Here is a 16,081-nt window from a genome sequence, read left to right on the forward strand (position 1 = left end):
AAATCAAATAAAATACCTTAATGTACGATAAATTCTGTCACCAGCATATTGTCAACACAAAGTAATTCTACCTTACTGCTTTAAAAAAAGCTTTATAGGACTTTATAGTTAGTCAGTTGGTTAGAGCACAGCCTTATCACACCAAGGTCATGGGTTCAGATCCCTGTACTGGCCAGCCACCAAAACACAAAAATTATTTTAAAAAGCATTATATTTTATATAAAGAAGTTCTCAGTTTAAATTGATTGCTACTTATTTGTACTTAAATTATTTTTATATTGACTTACAATCTTTTTCAGATTAACTTACCATTCTTTAACAGTTACTTCTCTAATCCCTTCTCCAATGTCTGAGAGTTTGAATTGAACAACCTGTCCACACAGAGCTTCAAAGACAAATGAGAAATGATCTCATTAAATATTCAACGTGTTACCCATAAATGCTTTTACATATTAAATTAGAAAATGTTCTCAAGCACAGATAGAAAAACAGCATTTTATAATTTTTAAAAGCATAATGATTATTTATAACCATTAAAGATTTGAATAAATTATTTCATGACCCAGACCTACTGACACTGCCACAGAATTTTTATTTTCCAACTTCCAAAATAATGTTCTTTCACAGGGTTATAGTAGGCCCTACTAACATATTAATGAGATTTTGAAACAACAGTAATGAACAGAAAATAAAACAAAGATATTATACAAAGAGAGACCCAGTGGGATGTCCTTATTTCACGTTATGAAGCTATAACAACCATTAACGGTCTGTTCTCAGTTATATCTCTTTTGATTTCATATAACTATTCTCATTTTTAGTGGCTAAACATCAGGCAGTTCTATACCTAGCAGACTTGATAGAAAATTTTTATTTTCCCAAACCATTTTCTGCCAACTTATCCCTAAGTCTTCATTTTCCTCTTTTCACCTTCTGCCCCTTTTAAAATTTCTCTCCCCTTTTTAAAACACTTAGATGCCAATGATAATTATTCTTAAAAGAGAAAGTATTTCTGGTCAATAGAAAGCAAATATGGGCCCGCTCACTTTTCCAGGTTAACAAATGACTCTGGACTTATTCAGGAGTGCTCCTCTGTCTTTAGAATATCATTAACCATATTTCCCTATAAGATATACAACAAAGAGGTTGGTCGGTTAGGTCAGTTGGTTACAGTATGTTGTTACAACACCAGGTCAAGGATTCTGATCCCTAGACTGGCCCAGCCACCAAAAACAAAAACAAAAAACAAAGTTGATTAAGATTGTAAAATTATCTTTGATAGATATGAGGAGTTAAGTTGGCAGTAAAGAAGTGCAAAATACATTTTGGATGTGGAGGTATTTGGTACCTCTTGTTTCCTCTCTGGTACGTGGGGCCCTTTCACAGCCTACTGCTCAGAGTATAAATTGGCACCTTTCTGAAAAGGAGTTTGGCACTTAGTATCAAAAGCCTTAAAAAAATTAATCCACCAAGTATAAGGATCTTTGTTTTGTTTACTGATATATCCAAGCACCTAGAGCAGTGCCTTCGCATCCAACAGGTGATCAATAAATATTTGTTGTTGAATGAATAAATTCTCACAATACAATCAGTTAAATACTATGATTACTCCCATTTTCCAGATGATGAAACTGAGAGAAATTAAGTAACCTGCTCAAAGTTATACAGCTGGTGATTGGTAGACCAGGAACCCATGTAGCCTGAAATTGGTGGATCTAGAAACCCAAAGTTCAGGATAAGTATTTAGAGGCTAGAGCAGGAAGTTGGAGTTTCTACTTGAATGGCCTCTGTTTTACACTGGGAAATAAAAAAAAAAAAAAAAAAAAGATCAACTTTTAATAATAGAAATCTCATTTAAAAAGTAGTGAAGGTAAGGTTTACATATCTTAGGCTGACATATAAAAAGAATGGAAGGATTGACTGAACTCAAGGGTGGGGTCTGCCTGGAATTCCCCTATTTTTCATTGCTAGCCCAGACTGAGGCCCCACATATCTGTCAAAAGTTTAAATGATATAACAAAATCTAGGATTCTTTATGAGGGTTCTGAATAGAATGTCAGGGGAAAAAGTCCTTGTGCCCCTGCCAAATCTAATACTTAAGTCCTCAAGTTTTTTACAGAGCTTAAAAAAAGATGGGGGACAGGTAAGAAAATGGTAAAAGCCAGGGAACTTTCTATTTAGGAGCACATGATGCTGGTTTCATTATACCATCTTAACATGACAGATTAAGTGCTTCACCCAACAAACAATAGTATAGTGTACAAGGACACAAAGATACTCCTATTAAGCCAACAATTTACTTTAACTGAGATGGCTAACTATCGTACTTAGATGAGTCAGATGGTTAGAGCATGGTACTGATAACACCAAGGTCGGGGGGCTGATTCCTATACCAGCCAGCAATAAAAATAAAAGGTAGATGGCCCAACACAACCCAATCCCAACATTATGAAGACACAGTTTTAAGGGAAGTATGTGAAGTAGAGAGTGAGAAAAAAGAAAATGGGAAATAGATGCAGGGAGAGCCAGGATAGAAATATAGGGTCAATCTTTTTTACTTTGATAAGTCTTCAATTATTAAAAAAAAAAAAAAAAAAAAGTATTGATTAAGGTACAAAATATGATTTTATATATGCTGTCTTAAGATCATACTTACCAGCAGTTGTTTTGAGCAAGGAATGTGGATGACTATACTTGAATGAAGGATAGCCGAAGACACACACACATTTTGGCTTCAAAACATGAACGTTTGTACATGTTTGAAAATAGCGAACACAAATCTACAGATGAGAAAATAAAACATAAAAGCATTTATAAATGATCTTAATGCCTTGTCTCTTTAATCATGTATTGAATTTCAATTCTATTTAAGAAGTAGAACAATCATTATCACAATATAAACATGAAATTATCGAGGCAGAAACCAGAATACTTGGCAGCAGTGACAATCAAGTTTATGAAGATGGTTATTTTCTTAAATATTTGTTTACGAAATCACAGGAACTCAAATTCTAGCACACAGAGAACATTTTGTTCTTTTGTTTAGTAATATTATATCCTATAGTTCAGATTTGTGCATATGTTTATGGTCCTTGCCCAAGATTCCTTATAAAAGTTAAAAAAAAATTTAACAGTGAATTCTGTATAAACACATCAGCTTGTGAGTATGCTTAAGTCATATGACTTCCTGAGATAAGACTACTAAAGAATTCTAAAGTTACTGTTAGTATCTAGGGCTGGCTGGTTAGCTCAACTGGTTACAGCATTGTTTAGAACAGTGGTGCTGATACCACCAAGGTCCATGGTTTGATCTCTGTTACTGGCCAGCCACCAATAAAAAAAAAAAAGCATCATATAAAAAAGTTAAATCTCAGTATAACACAAGATAACATGTTAAAGAAATTATTCAACTGGCTACATAAAAACCTAAGTGTCTGAAAGGCAAAATGTTTTATTTTGTTTTTTGGTTTTTGTTTTTAAAAAAAGATGACCAGTGAGGGGATCTTAACCCTTGGTGTTGTCAGCACCACACTGTCCCACGTGAGCTAACCGGCCATCCCCATATTGGGATCTGAACCTGTGGCCTTGGTATTATCAGCACCACACTCTCCCAAGTGAGCCACGGGCTGACCCAAAATGTTTTATTTTGAAAGTTAGTATTTCAGTGTTATTAGGGAGCTGGACAGTTAGATCAGTTGGTTAGAACCTGGTGTTATAACACCAAAGTCAAAGGTTTGGATCCCTGTACAGGCTAGCTGCCAAAAAAAAGAAAAAAAAAATTTTTTTCAATGTTATTAACACCTGATTAACTACTTCACACTTTAAACATAAACTACAGAAATTTCTAACCTTCTTAGAATGTCTGAGAATACTGATATATATTTGAAACTTTTTCATTTATGTAGGAGAGAGTCATTTTTTTTAAAAAAAGTTACATCTTATTGGTTAATGGCAATTAGCCCTTAAAATGTACTTTTTTAGGGCCGGCCTGTGGCTCACTTGGTTCGGATCCTATATAGGGATGGCCGGTTCACTCACCGGCTGAGCGTGGTGCTGACAACACCAAGTCAAGGGTTAAGATCCCCTTAACCAGTCATCTTTAAAAAAAAAAAAAATTTTTACTTTTTTTTTAGCCCTTAAAATTTTAAAGTTATGTTCTAGCACACATTATTCTATGTATTATAGTCATGTTTTAATATTTATAAACAAGAATTTTGTTCTTTTTTCTGATAGCAAATAATATAAAACCAAAAGTTTGGTTGACTGATAGGAACAATACATTTAAATTCTTAAGTGATTTTTCACTTTAATTTCCAAGCTGTTACTGATTTCTGAACATGAAGAAAAACTGAAGATCCCTTTCCTAAAATACGAAAAATCTTAAATCATGAATGTTAGTTTTAAAGAGATCATCCTAAATCAACTAATCTTTACAATATCTATATTTTATTCTTATCAACATTAACACTGAAGAAACATAAACTCTAACTAAAATAATTAAAATTGATAACTTAAAACTTAGCAGGGGCTGTCCAGTTAGTTCAGTTGGCCCGAGTGCGACTTTTAACACTGAAGTCAGGGGTTTGGATCCCCCTACCTGCCAGCTGCCAAAAAAAAAGGAACAAATAAAACAGCAGGTAGTGAAAAATTCTCTTTCCCAAACACCCCCATTTTATTGGTTCTTCTCTTTCTCCAACTCCCATAACCCTGGCTCTCAAAGGAGTAAATAACACTTCATCAGACATAAAATTTAGAGACAGTAAATGAAAGTTTTGAAGTACGGTGTCACTAAACAGGGATGTGTTCAGAGAAATAAGTTCTTATGCGATTTTGTCGTGCAAACATCACAGACTATACTTACACAAACCAAGATGATACAGCTTACCACACCTAGCCTACAAAGCTAAATAGCATGTTACTGTACTGAATACTACAGGCAATTGTAACACAATGGTAAGCATGTGTGTACCTAAATATATCTAAACATTGTGGAGTATACTATAAAGCAAATATATTTCACAGGGCCTAGTTTCTTGTACTTTCAGGTTTAGTCTAACTTCTTAAAAGTACAAATAAAATGTTGACCTTGCAAAAAACAGAAAATTTTCCCCAGGCTATATAGTCTCTGTTGTAAGATAAAGAATTGTAACACAGCAAGGCTGCTGGTTCAAAGAGAGACAAGTTATTGATTGATATGTAAAGATACTGGGAAGCTGCTGTCAGGAGAAGGAATGTTTGCTAAGATAAAGCTTTTGTTGGTGGATCACTTAAATTGCATTATGGAATGTCATCTGGATCAGGTCAAGATGGCGGAAGAGGAGAGCTGCCTGCCGCTTTTCCACCACGAGTAGAAGCAGCCTGAGGCCAGCGCCAGATGCAGCTGTAGCAGAATCAGCGCAAAGGAATGGCTTCGAAAGGGTGTCTTTACCCTGCCGAGAACCGGGAATATTCCCCCAACCCGCATGTGCGACCCGCCGGTGCGCCACAGCCCGCATCGCAGTCGCAGCCGCAGACGTGGAAACATCGAGGCCTGAGCCAGCGTGTGTCACCCCGGGATGCAGCGGTGACCACGGCTTCTGACCCCCCACCCCGACCCGCCCATCCCTGGAGCTGGAAGTGAATCAACCCACAGCTGAGACAGGGAGACGTCCAGCAGGAGAGGCAGAAGCTCCACGGAGACCACATGCCCTGCGGGGCAGCCACTGCGTGATCCAACAGGTAGGCTTCACTGCCGCCACCCAGCTTCATTCCCAACCCAGCCCAGTGCACACAGAGCGGGGAAACGTCCAGCAGGGGAGGCGGGAACTCCACAGGGTCCACGCTGCTGCCGCGCAATCCAGCAGCAGGTAGGCTTCACCACCGCCACCCGGTTCCATCCCAAGCCCAGCCTAGCGCGCACAGAGAAGGGAGACATCCTGCAGGGGAAGGGGAAGCTCTGCAGAAACCACACGCTCTGCGGTGCCTCGGCACATCCCAGCAGCCCGGACCAGAGCGCACGGAACAGGGAGTCACTGAGGTAGCGATACCAAATTGGCAACCACAGCAACATCGTAGTCAGTCAATAGTGTCAAACCTGTGGACTGTGAAACCCCCAGCCACAATGAATAAACATCAAAGAAAAGATACCAGAAATACGAAAAATCAAGAAAGTACACCACAAAAAGATAATAAATCTCAAGCTCTAGATCCTAAAGAACAAGAAGCCCTTGAAATGACTGACAAGGAATTTCAAGTGATAATTCTAAGGAAACTGAATGAAATACAAGAAAAGTGAGCTAGACATCATGATGAAATGAGGAAAAGTATACAGGACCTGAAAGAGAAAATGTACAAGGAAATCAATGCCCTGAAAAAAAATGTAGCAGAACTCGCTGAAATGAAGAAGTTATTCAGCGAAATAAAAAACACAACGGAGAGCTTAACCAACAGGCTTGTGGAAGTTGAAGAGAGAACCTCTGAACTTGAAGATGGGCTGTTTGAAATAACACAAGCAGACAAAAAAAAAGAAAAAAGAATCAAAGACATTGAAGAAAATTTGAGAGAGATATCAGACAACCTTAAGTGCTCAAATATCTGAGTCATGGGTATTCCAGAAGGGGAGGAAAACGGAGATTGCATTGAAAACATATTCAACAAAAGAGTGGCAGAAAACTTCCCAGGTATAGGAAAAATCACAGATCTTCAGATCCAGGAAGCTCAATGATCTCCAAACGTATTCAACGCAAAAAGGTCTTCTCCAAGACATGTTATAGTCAAATTGGTAAAACTCAAAGACAAAGAGAGAATCTTAAAAGCTGCAAGAGAGAAGCATCAAATCACCTATAAGGGAGCCCCAATCAGGCTAACATCAGACTTTTCATCACAAACCCTAAAAGCTAGAAAGAAATGGGATGATATATTCAAAATACTAAAAGACAGAGATTTTCAGCCAAGAATACTCTACCCTGCAAGGCTATCCTTCCGAAATGAAGGGCAAATACTATATTTCTCAGACAAACAAAAACTGCGGGAGTTCACCACCACACGACCACCCTTACAAGAAATCCTCAAGGGAGTACTGGGTTTGGTTCTGAAAAATAACTACCACTGCCATAAAAACCCAAGAAAAATCAAAACCCACTAGTATAATAAAAATGGCATTCATGAAGAAAACAAACAAACAAAAAGGCTATCTACAACCTAAGGAACCAACAAACAAAGAAAGCAAACAGTAAATCAGAAAGCAAGGAACAAAAGACACCTAAGACAACCAAACAACAATCAACAAAATGCTAGGAATAAATCAACAATATTCAATAACAACTCTTAATGTAAAAGGCTTAAATTCCCCAAACAAAAGACACAGACTGGCTGACTGGATCAAAAAGGAGGACCCAACTATATGCTGCCTTCAAGAGACCCACCTCACCCATAAAGACTCACATAGACTAAGAGTGAAAGGATGGAAAAAGATTTACCATGCAAACAGAAAAGAAAAACGACCTGGGGTAGGTATTCTTATATCTGACAAAGTAGATTTTAAACTAAAAACCATAAAAAGAGACAATGAGGGACACTACATAATGATAAAAGGACTGATCCATCAAGAAGACATAACAATCATAAATATGTACGCACCCAATGTTGGAGCAGCCAGATTTATTAAACAAACTCTACTAGACCTAAAGGAGGAAACAGACACTAATACCATAATAGCAGGGGACCTGAACAACCCACTGTCAATATTGGACAAATCATCTAGGCAAAGAATCAGCAGAGAAACACAAGATCTAAACAATACTCTAGACCAATTGGACTTGGCAGATATCTACAGAACATTCCATCCAACAACCTCAGAATATTCATTCTTCTCGTCAGCACATGGATCATTCTCCAGGATAGATCACATATTAGGTCATAATTCAAGTCTCAACAAATTCAAAAAAATTGGAATTATCCCATGTATTTTCTCAGACCATAATGGATTAAAACTAGAAATCAATAACAAACGAAATTCTGGAAACTATACAAACACATGGAAATTAAACAACATTCTACTTAATGACATATGGGTCCAAGAAGAAATCAAGCAGGAAATCAAAAAATTTATTGAAACTAATGAAAATAATGATACATCATACCAAAACCTGTGGGATACTGCAAAAGCAGTATTAAGGGGGAAATTTATTGCATTAAATGCTCACCTCAGAAGAATGGAAAGATGGCAAGTGAACAACCTAACACTTCACCTTAAAGATCTAGAAAAACAAGAACAATCTAAACTTCAAGTTAGCAGACGGAAAGAAATTATTAAGATCAGAACAGAACTGAATGAAATTGAAACCCAAAAAACAATACAAAAGATCAATGAATCAAAAAGTTGGTTTTTTGAAAAGATAAATGAAATTGACAAACAATTAGCATGGCTAACAAAGATAAAAAAGAAGAGAGAAGACTCAAATAACAAAAATTAAAAATGAAAAAGGCGATATTACAACTGATTCATCTGAAATACAAGGAATCATTCGAGACTACTATAAACAACTATACGCCAACAAATTTGAAAATCTGGAAGAAATGGATAAATTTCTGGACACACACAAGCTCCCAAACCTGAACCATGAAGACGTAGAAAGTTTGAACAGACCAATAACAACAAAGGAGATTGAAGCTGTTATCAGAAGGCTCCCAACAAAGAAAAGCCCAGGATCAGATGGATTCACAGCAGTATTTTACCAAACATTCAAAGAGGAATTGACACCGATTCTTTACAAACTATTCCAAAAGATTGAAATGGACGCAAGTCTCCCGAACTCTTTCTATGAAGCAAACATCATCCTGATACCCAAACCAGATAAAGATATAACCAAAAAAGAAAACTACAGGCCGATATCCTTGATGAATATAGATGCAAAAATCCTCACTAAAATATTAGCAAACAGAATACAGCAACACATACGTAAAATTATTCACCACGATCAAGTGGGAATCATCCCAGGGATGCAAGGTTGGTTCAACATACGCAAATCAATAAATGTGATACACCATATTAATAAACTCAAACACAAGGACCATATGATCATCTCTACAGATGCTGAAAAAGCATTTGATAAAATTCAACACTCATTCATGACAAAGACCCTCTATAAGTTAGGTATAGACAGAAAGTATCTCAACATAATTAAAGCCATATATGATAAACCCACTGCCAATATCATCCTGAATGGGGAAAAGCTGAAAGCTTTTCCTTTAAGAACAGGAACTAGACAAGGATGCCCACTCTCACCACTCCTATTCAACATAGTGTTGGAAGTACTAGCCAGAGCAATCAGAGAAGAGAAGGAAATAAAGGGCATTCAGATTGGAAAAGATGAAGTCAAACTGTCCCTGTTTGCAGATGACATGATCCTATATATCGAACAGCCTAAAGCCTCTACAAAAAAACTCTTGGAGGTGATAAATGACTTCAGCACAGTAGCAGGATACAAAATCAACACACAAAAATCAGTAGCATTTCTATTCTCCAATAGTGAACATGCAGAACGAGAAATCAAGAAAGCCTGCCCATTTACAATAGCCACCAATAAAATAAAATACTTAGGAATTGAGTTAACCAAGGAGGTGAAAAATCTCTATAATGAGAACTACAAACCACTGCTGAGAGAAATTAGAGAGGATACAAGAAGATGGAAAGATATCCCATGCTCTTGGATTGGAAGAATCAACATAGTGAAAATGTCCATACTACCCAAAGTGATATACAAATTTAATGCAATCCCCATCAAAATTCCAATGACATTTTTCTCAGAAATGGAAAGAACTATCCAGACATTTATATGGAATAACAAAAGACCACGCATAACCAAAGCAACGCTGAGCAAAAAAAATAAAGTTGGAGGCATAACACTACCTGACTTTAAACTATACTACAAAGCTATAATAACCAAAACCGTATGGTACTGGCATAAAAACAGACACACTGATCAATGGAATAGAACAGAGGATCCAGAAATCAACCCACACACCTACAGCTATCTGATCTTTGACAAAGTCACCAAGCCTATACACTGGGGAAGAGACTGCCTTTTTAGCAAATGGTGGTGGGAGAACTGGATATCAATATGCAGGAGAATGAAACTAGACCCACACCTTTCACCATACACTAAAGTCAACTCAAAATGGATTAAAGAATTAAATATACACCCTGAAACAATAAAACTTCTTAAAGAAAACATAGGAGAGACAGTTCAGGAAATAGGACTGGGCAGAGACTTCATGAATACGACCCCAAAAGCATGGGCAACCAAAGGAAAAATAAACAAATGGGATTATATCAAACTAAAGAGGTTCTGCACAGCAAAAGAAACAATTAACAGAGTTAAAAGACAACCAACAGAGTGGGAGAAAATATTTGCAAAATATACATCTGACAAAGGATTAATATCCAGAATATACAAGGAACTCAAACAACTTTACAAGAAAAAAACAAGCAACCCAATTAAAAAATGGGCAAAAGAGCTAAGTAGGCATTTCTCTAAGGAAGATATACAAATGGCCAACAGACATATGAAAAAATGCTCAACATCACTCAGCATCCGGGAAACGCAAATCAAAACCGCACTGAGATACCATCTCACCCCAGTTAGGATGGCTAAAATCCAAAAGACTCTGAACAGTAAATGCTGGCGAGGTTGCGGAGAAAAAGGAACTCTCATACATTGTTGGTGGGACTGCAAAATGGTGCAGCCTCTATGGAAAATGGTATGGAGGTTCCTCAAACAATTGCAGATAGATCTGCCATATGACCCAGCTATCCCACTGCTGGGAATATACCCAGAGGAATGGAAATCATCAAGTCGAAGGTATACCTGTTCCCCAATGTTCATCGCAGCACTCTTTACAATAGCCAAGAGTTGGAACCAGCCCAAATGTCCATCATCGGATGAGTGGATACGGAAAATGTGGTATATCTACACAATGGAATACTACTCAGCTATAAAAACGAATGAAATACTGCCATTTGCAACAACATGGATGGACCTTGAGTGAATTATATTAAGTGAAACAGTTCAGGCACAGAAAGAGAAATACCACATGTTCTCACTTATTGGTGGGAGCTAAAAGTAAATAAATAAATTCACACACACACACACACACACACACACACACACACACACACACACACACACACAAAACCGGGGGTGGGGGGGGAGACATAACAACTATAATTCCTTGAAGTTGATAGGACAAGCAAACAGAAAGGACATTGTTGGGAGGGAGGGGGGAGAGGGAGGAGGGAGGGAGGTTTCGGTAATGGGCCACAATAATCAACCACTTTGTATATTGACAAAATAAAGAGAAAAAAAAAAAAAAAAGGAATGTCATATGGCTTGTTTTACTGAATGTTATCAGCCTATACTGTTAAACTATAACCCCACCTATGTTCTCTTCTTGTAACGTCCTGGTCTGGAGAATAAATGCCGGAATAACCCCAATTCATGGTTAATTTCCCAAATGAAAGGAATGCCTCTCTCTTGAGGGTTCTGGGAGGTTAACCACTTCAGGGTTTCTCACTGCTTAGAAGAGATGGGCTTTGAGTAATCCTTTGTGGCTCCGTCACCCAGGGGAAAAGGGGTGACAAATCCATGGGAGGCAAAGCAACAAACATAGAAAGGGTACAGTAAAAATACAGTATAAAAGATAAAAAATGATACACCTGTATAGGGCACTTAACCATGAATGGAGCTTACAGGACTGGAAGTTGCTCTGGGTGAGTCAGTGGGTGAGTGGCGGGTGAATGTGAAGGCTTAGTACATTACTGTACACAACTGTAGACTTTATAAACGCTGTACTTAGGATATGCTAAATTTATATTGTAAAAAAAGTAATTGTGCTACGATGTTACAGCAGCTACGACTTACTAGGTGATTGGAATTTTTCAGCTTCATAATAATCTTATGGGACAAAACACCATTACGTGGCACACCACTGTATTTTATAATTGAGGCAACTCTGAATTCTCCCACGAACAATACTTAAAGACACTTAATATCATAGGAACAGTCAGTCCTAATTTGCTGAGGTAATCCCAGTTTTCCCCTAGTAACTCAAGGTTATTATTAATGCCACTTTTGCTTTCAAAAATATCCAGGTTTACAGCAGGTGGTGATAACACCAAGGTCATGGGTTCGAATCCCAGTACTGGCCAGCCATCAAAACAGAAGCAAAAGCATGATGTCCCAGGGAAGTGTAAAATCAACATAATAAGGCCATCTTAATTTACTATAGATGTGGCAAGAGCTCTTGTTACTTATAACTTTTTATAAAAGAAGAAAAAACAGACTTTTTACTGAGTCATTCAACAAATATTTATGAGCGCCTACACTGTGCCAGGCGCTTGGGATTACGTAGAGAACAAAACAGACACAAAAACTTCTGTTATGGAATGTACAACTCAGTGAGAGATAGAAGTCGTTATAACACAGTGCTATAGCGGAGAAAATAGAGCGTGTTAAGGGAACCCAAAGGAAGGGAACCTAGCTGGAGAAAGCTATGTTGAGGTATGACCTTAGGTATGAGTAGGAGTAACCCAAGGGATGAGATATATTGCAGATAAAGCCATAGGGGAGTAAGGCAAGAGTCTTTAAAGCAGAGGAAATACATGTGCAAAGGTCCGGAATCAAGAGAAAGTGTTTGTTCAATTAACTCAAGTTGTTCAACAGAGTTCTAGTGTACTTTAGTGTGGAGTAAGCATGGAGAAGTATCAGAGTCAGGGTTGAGGTGAGGAAGTTTTAGTAAAGAATGAAGCCTGAGAGATTGAAAGGTCCAGATCATAAATTGCCTCATAGTGATTTGAACTTTTAGACATTTAGCTGAGGGCAGCTTTAAGCAAGAAGATCACATTATCAAATAAGTGTCTTACTATGTAAGATCACCCTGGCTACACTACAAAGAATGGGTTGGAGGCTGGCTGGTTAACTCAGTTGGTTAGAGCATGGTGCTGGTAACACCAAAGTCCAGTGTTTGATCCCTGTACTGGCCAGCCACAAAAAAACAAAGCATAACAAACAAACAAAAAACAAAAACAAAAAAACAACAAAAAAGGATTGGCTGGGAAGGTGCAAGATTGGAGGTAGAAAATCCAATTAGGAAGTATTTGGATGCCTGCAGTTGAAGGTGGGATAGAGAATAGTGACTGGATTTTTTTCAGAGAGAGTTACAGGCTAAATCAAGAGACACAGGTTTGAGGGTTTGGTTCTGAAGTCCAGAGAGTCTGATGTGCTTTGAGACATTATGGCAGACACTGTTGAGATAAAGTTTGGCTTTTTCAAGCTTCCTTTTGCTAGCTGTAGCTATGTCACACAGTTCAAGCCAGTGAGTCTGCCTGGTACACCCTTTCCTCCTTCTTGCCTTGAATTTGGAGTAACTTGTAGCAGCCTTCTTGTGATTATGAGGGAAAGGCCAGATTTACTGCTTAAATGACAACCCTGATAATGATGAGACACTTGATCAATGACAGCTGCCATCTAATTTTGGGATGCTCTGTATACATGGATACTTAATTTCCTACTTAGTGGTTGGGTTTTTATTACTAGCAGCTGAAAAACACCACATGTAAATGAAATTGGAGATTTCCAGGATAGTAGGATATATGGGTCTGGAGTAGACCTGGTTGGAAAACTGGGGAACTTTAGAAAATCATCAGCATAGATGGTAACTACATGCAAAGAAGTGAGTGAGATAACCCAAGAAACAGGAAAAGTGCAGAGGGCCAAAGTCAAGGCCCTTACAAACACCAATATTTGGAAGTTTGGTAGGGGTCTGAATGATTAGCTCACTTGGTTAGAGTGCGGTGTTAAAACAGCGAGGTCAAGAAGAGTTTGAGTTCAGATCCCCATAATGGACAGCCACCAAAATAAAATAAAAGTTGAGTAGGGAAAGAGGACATTGGGACAAAGTGGTCAAAGATGTAGAAAGAATATTGGGAAGCGGTGTCACAGAAGCCAAGAATGAAGAGTTCTCAGAAGGGAGGCCAATATTTAGTAAGGGGCTGCTGAGAAGAGCCCTCTTCTTCTGGTTACCCCCTACTTTTCCTTCACAAATTCAAGTTATACAGTATCCTCTGAGAACTCCTCTCTGACTCCCATGACCACCACGGGTGTCCACACCTATGTGTTCCTGTAGCTCTATGCACTTGTCCCATCCTAGCACTTCTCATGCAGGGTTGTAATTGCTTAATCTACCTGTCTTTCTCTCCCCTGTCGTCCTCCACAATGTTACAGTCTCTGGGAGGGAAAGGATGGTATCTGTCTGTCTTACATTTGCATCCCCAGTGCCTAGCACAGTACCTGGTACACAGGAGACTCTTGGAAGTTTTGTAAACTCAGGGGTAGAACGTCGCAGGAACATCGAGGGAAAGGGGAGCATGGTGGTCCATGAAAAACACGCAAACAGGGTGAAACGGTATCATTACTGGCATGTGTCAGCGCTTGGTGATAAAAGACTATGTGAAAGAGGGGTCATTGCAGGAGAAATGGTGGTGGGTTGTAGCCTGGGTGATGTTGGAATAAGTAGTGCGGACACGGGAGAGAAGTACAGGATAAAGAGTGAGAGTCAAGCCCCTCAGTCGCTCGGAGGCAATGACCCGTGGTGCTATTCTTTGCTCGACCGGTCTCTTTCTCTGGACTGTCGTGTTACCAGTGTCTGGCACACCGTGGGTGCTCAATAAATGCTGAATGAATATAGCTCTGTATCCCCAGCGCCTATAAAAATGCCAAGGAGGAGAAAGGCTAGTTGTGCCTCGGGGTGTAGAGAGGGCAGAAGCGCTCCCAGGTAAGGGCAGGGAGTGGGTCTCCAGACGGGTGGGCTCGCCACCTTCCCTGCTCGTTTTGCATGCATTCCTCCACCTCTCCGTTACGCGTACCCCAGACGCGGCGCACTCCGAGGAGAAAGTAACACACCACTGCTGGACGACCCTGCACCGATCACTCCTTCCCGGCCTCAGAGCTACTCAAACCTGCTTACCAGCCGCCCCGCATCGCGGCCCCAGATCCTCAGCACAAGTGCCGCAGCCATCTTACTCCGGAAATGACTACGGCGCGGCCGCTGGAACAGACGCCTCCGCCCGGCGACCTATCTAGAGATGGGAAACGTGCCTCCCCCTGAGCGGCCAATGGCGAGTGAGGAACGAGCCTCCCACAGCCAACCAGGCAGCGGGGCGGGGCTGAGCTGAGCCCCGGGTGGCCGGGAGCCCAGCGGGGAGCGAAGGAGCCGGGAAGGGGGGGCGGGGTGGGGGGCGGGGGGCGGGGGGATGGGGGATGGGGGCGGGGGGATGGGGGAGGAGGCGGCCGCTGCTGGGCAAGGCGCTGCCCTGGGAGTACTGCACCCACGCAGCAGCCGGTGTAATGGGAGGAAGAGTGGGAGTGAAGGAAGGGCGCTTACCTGGAGAGAGTTTGCTGAAGTGAGCCCTGAGGCATGAATAGGAAAACATCCCTCAACTTCATCTTGTGTTGTCACCGCCTTGATTACAGAAAATGGGACATTTTTATACTTTGTAGCAAGGCTCTGTAACACTAATTGTTTCACAAAAGTCCATACTGGAACACTTCCTGATGACAGGTTTTTCTTACTCCTACTGAGGGTTTTTTGTTGGTTTGTTTTTATTTTCCAATTGAGTGTTCTTGATTACCGTAATTGGCTTCTCCATTTCTTTTTTTTCATGAGAGATGAACATGATTACCTAGTGTCTAAATAAACATGTCATTACCATTGCCTTTCCTTCTTGCAGAATGCTGTCAGATGCAGCTGCCTAGCATATGCAATATATGTCACAGACACGTAACCTTGATTTACTTGCCTCTTGAAGAAGCGTCAAATTCAGGTTAAGTGGGACTGGTAAAGACAAGATGCAGAGCCTTCTTTAATAGGCAATCTTCTCATATCATAGTTTATCATAGTTGGGGAAGCAAAAAACAAAACAAAAGGCAATTTTCCTCAGAGCAACCAGGAAACTAACTTCTAGAAATTTCTATGATGACATTTGTCTGTTCTTGCCTCCTACATGGAAAGGAAAATCTGCACAGATGTCTAAGGAATTACAGGA

General features: G+C 39.6%; 1 protein-coding gene across 2 annotated transcripts in view; it reads right to left on the reverse strand.

The window, feature by feature from the left end:
* DBT (dihydrolipoamide branched chain transacylase E2) overlaps positions 1 to 15,071 on the reverse strand; it is a 41,791-nt gene extending 26,720 nt beyond the window's left edge. For both annotated transcript variants that reach the window (XM_063104970.1, XM_063104969.1), the window contains exons 1-3: positions 15,004 to 15,071; positions 2,657 to 2,780; positions 310 to 385 (exon numbers count right to left, since the gene is read on the reverse strand). In XM_063104970.1, coding sequence (XP_062961040.1) covers positions 310 to 385; positions 2,657 to 2,780; positions 15,004 to 15,054 — 251 coding nt within the window. In that variant the 5' untranslated portion in view covers positions 15,055 to 15,071. The remainder of the gene's footprint in view (positions 1 to 309; positions 386 to 2,656; positions 2,781 to 15,003) is intronic.
* Between the last annotated feature and the right edge of the window lie 1,010 nt (positions 15,072 to 16,081).

This window comes from Cynocephalus volans, chromosome 8 (assembly GCF_027409185.1).
Source record: "Cynocephalus volans isolate mCynVol1 chromosome 8, mCynVol1.pri, whole genome shotgun sequence".
In the NCBI taxonomy this organism is placed as follows: domain Eukaryota; kingdom Metazoa; phylum Chordata; class Mammalia; order Dermoptera; family Cynocephalidae; genus Cynocephalus; species Cynocephalus volans.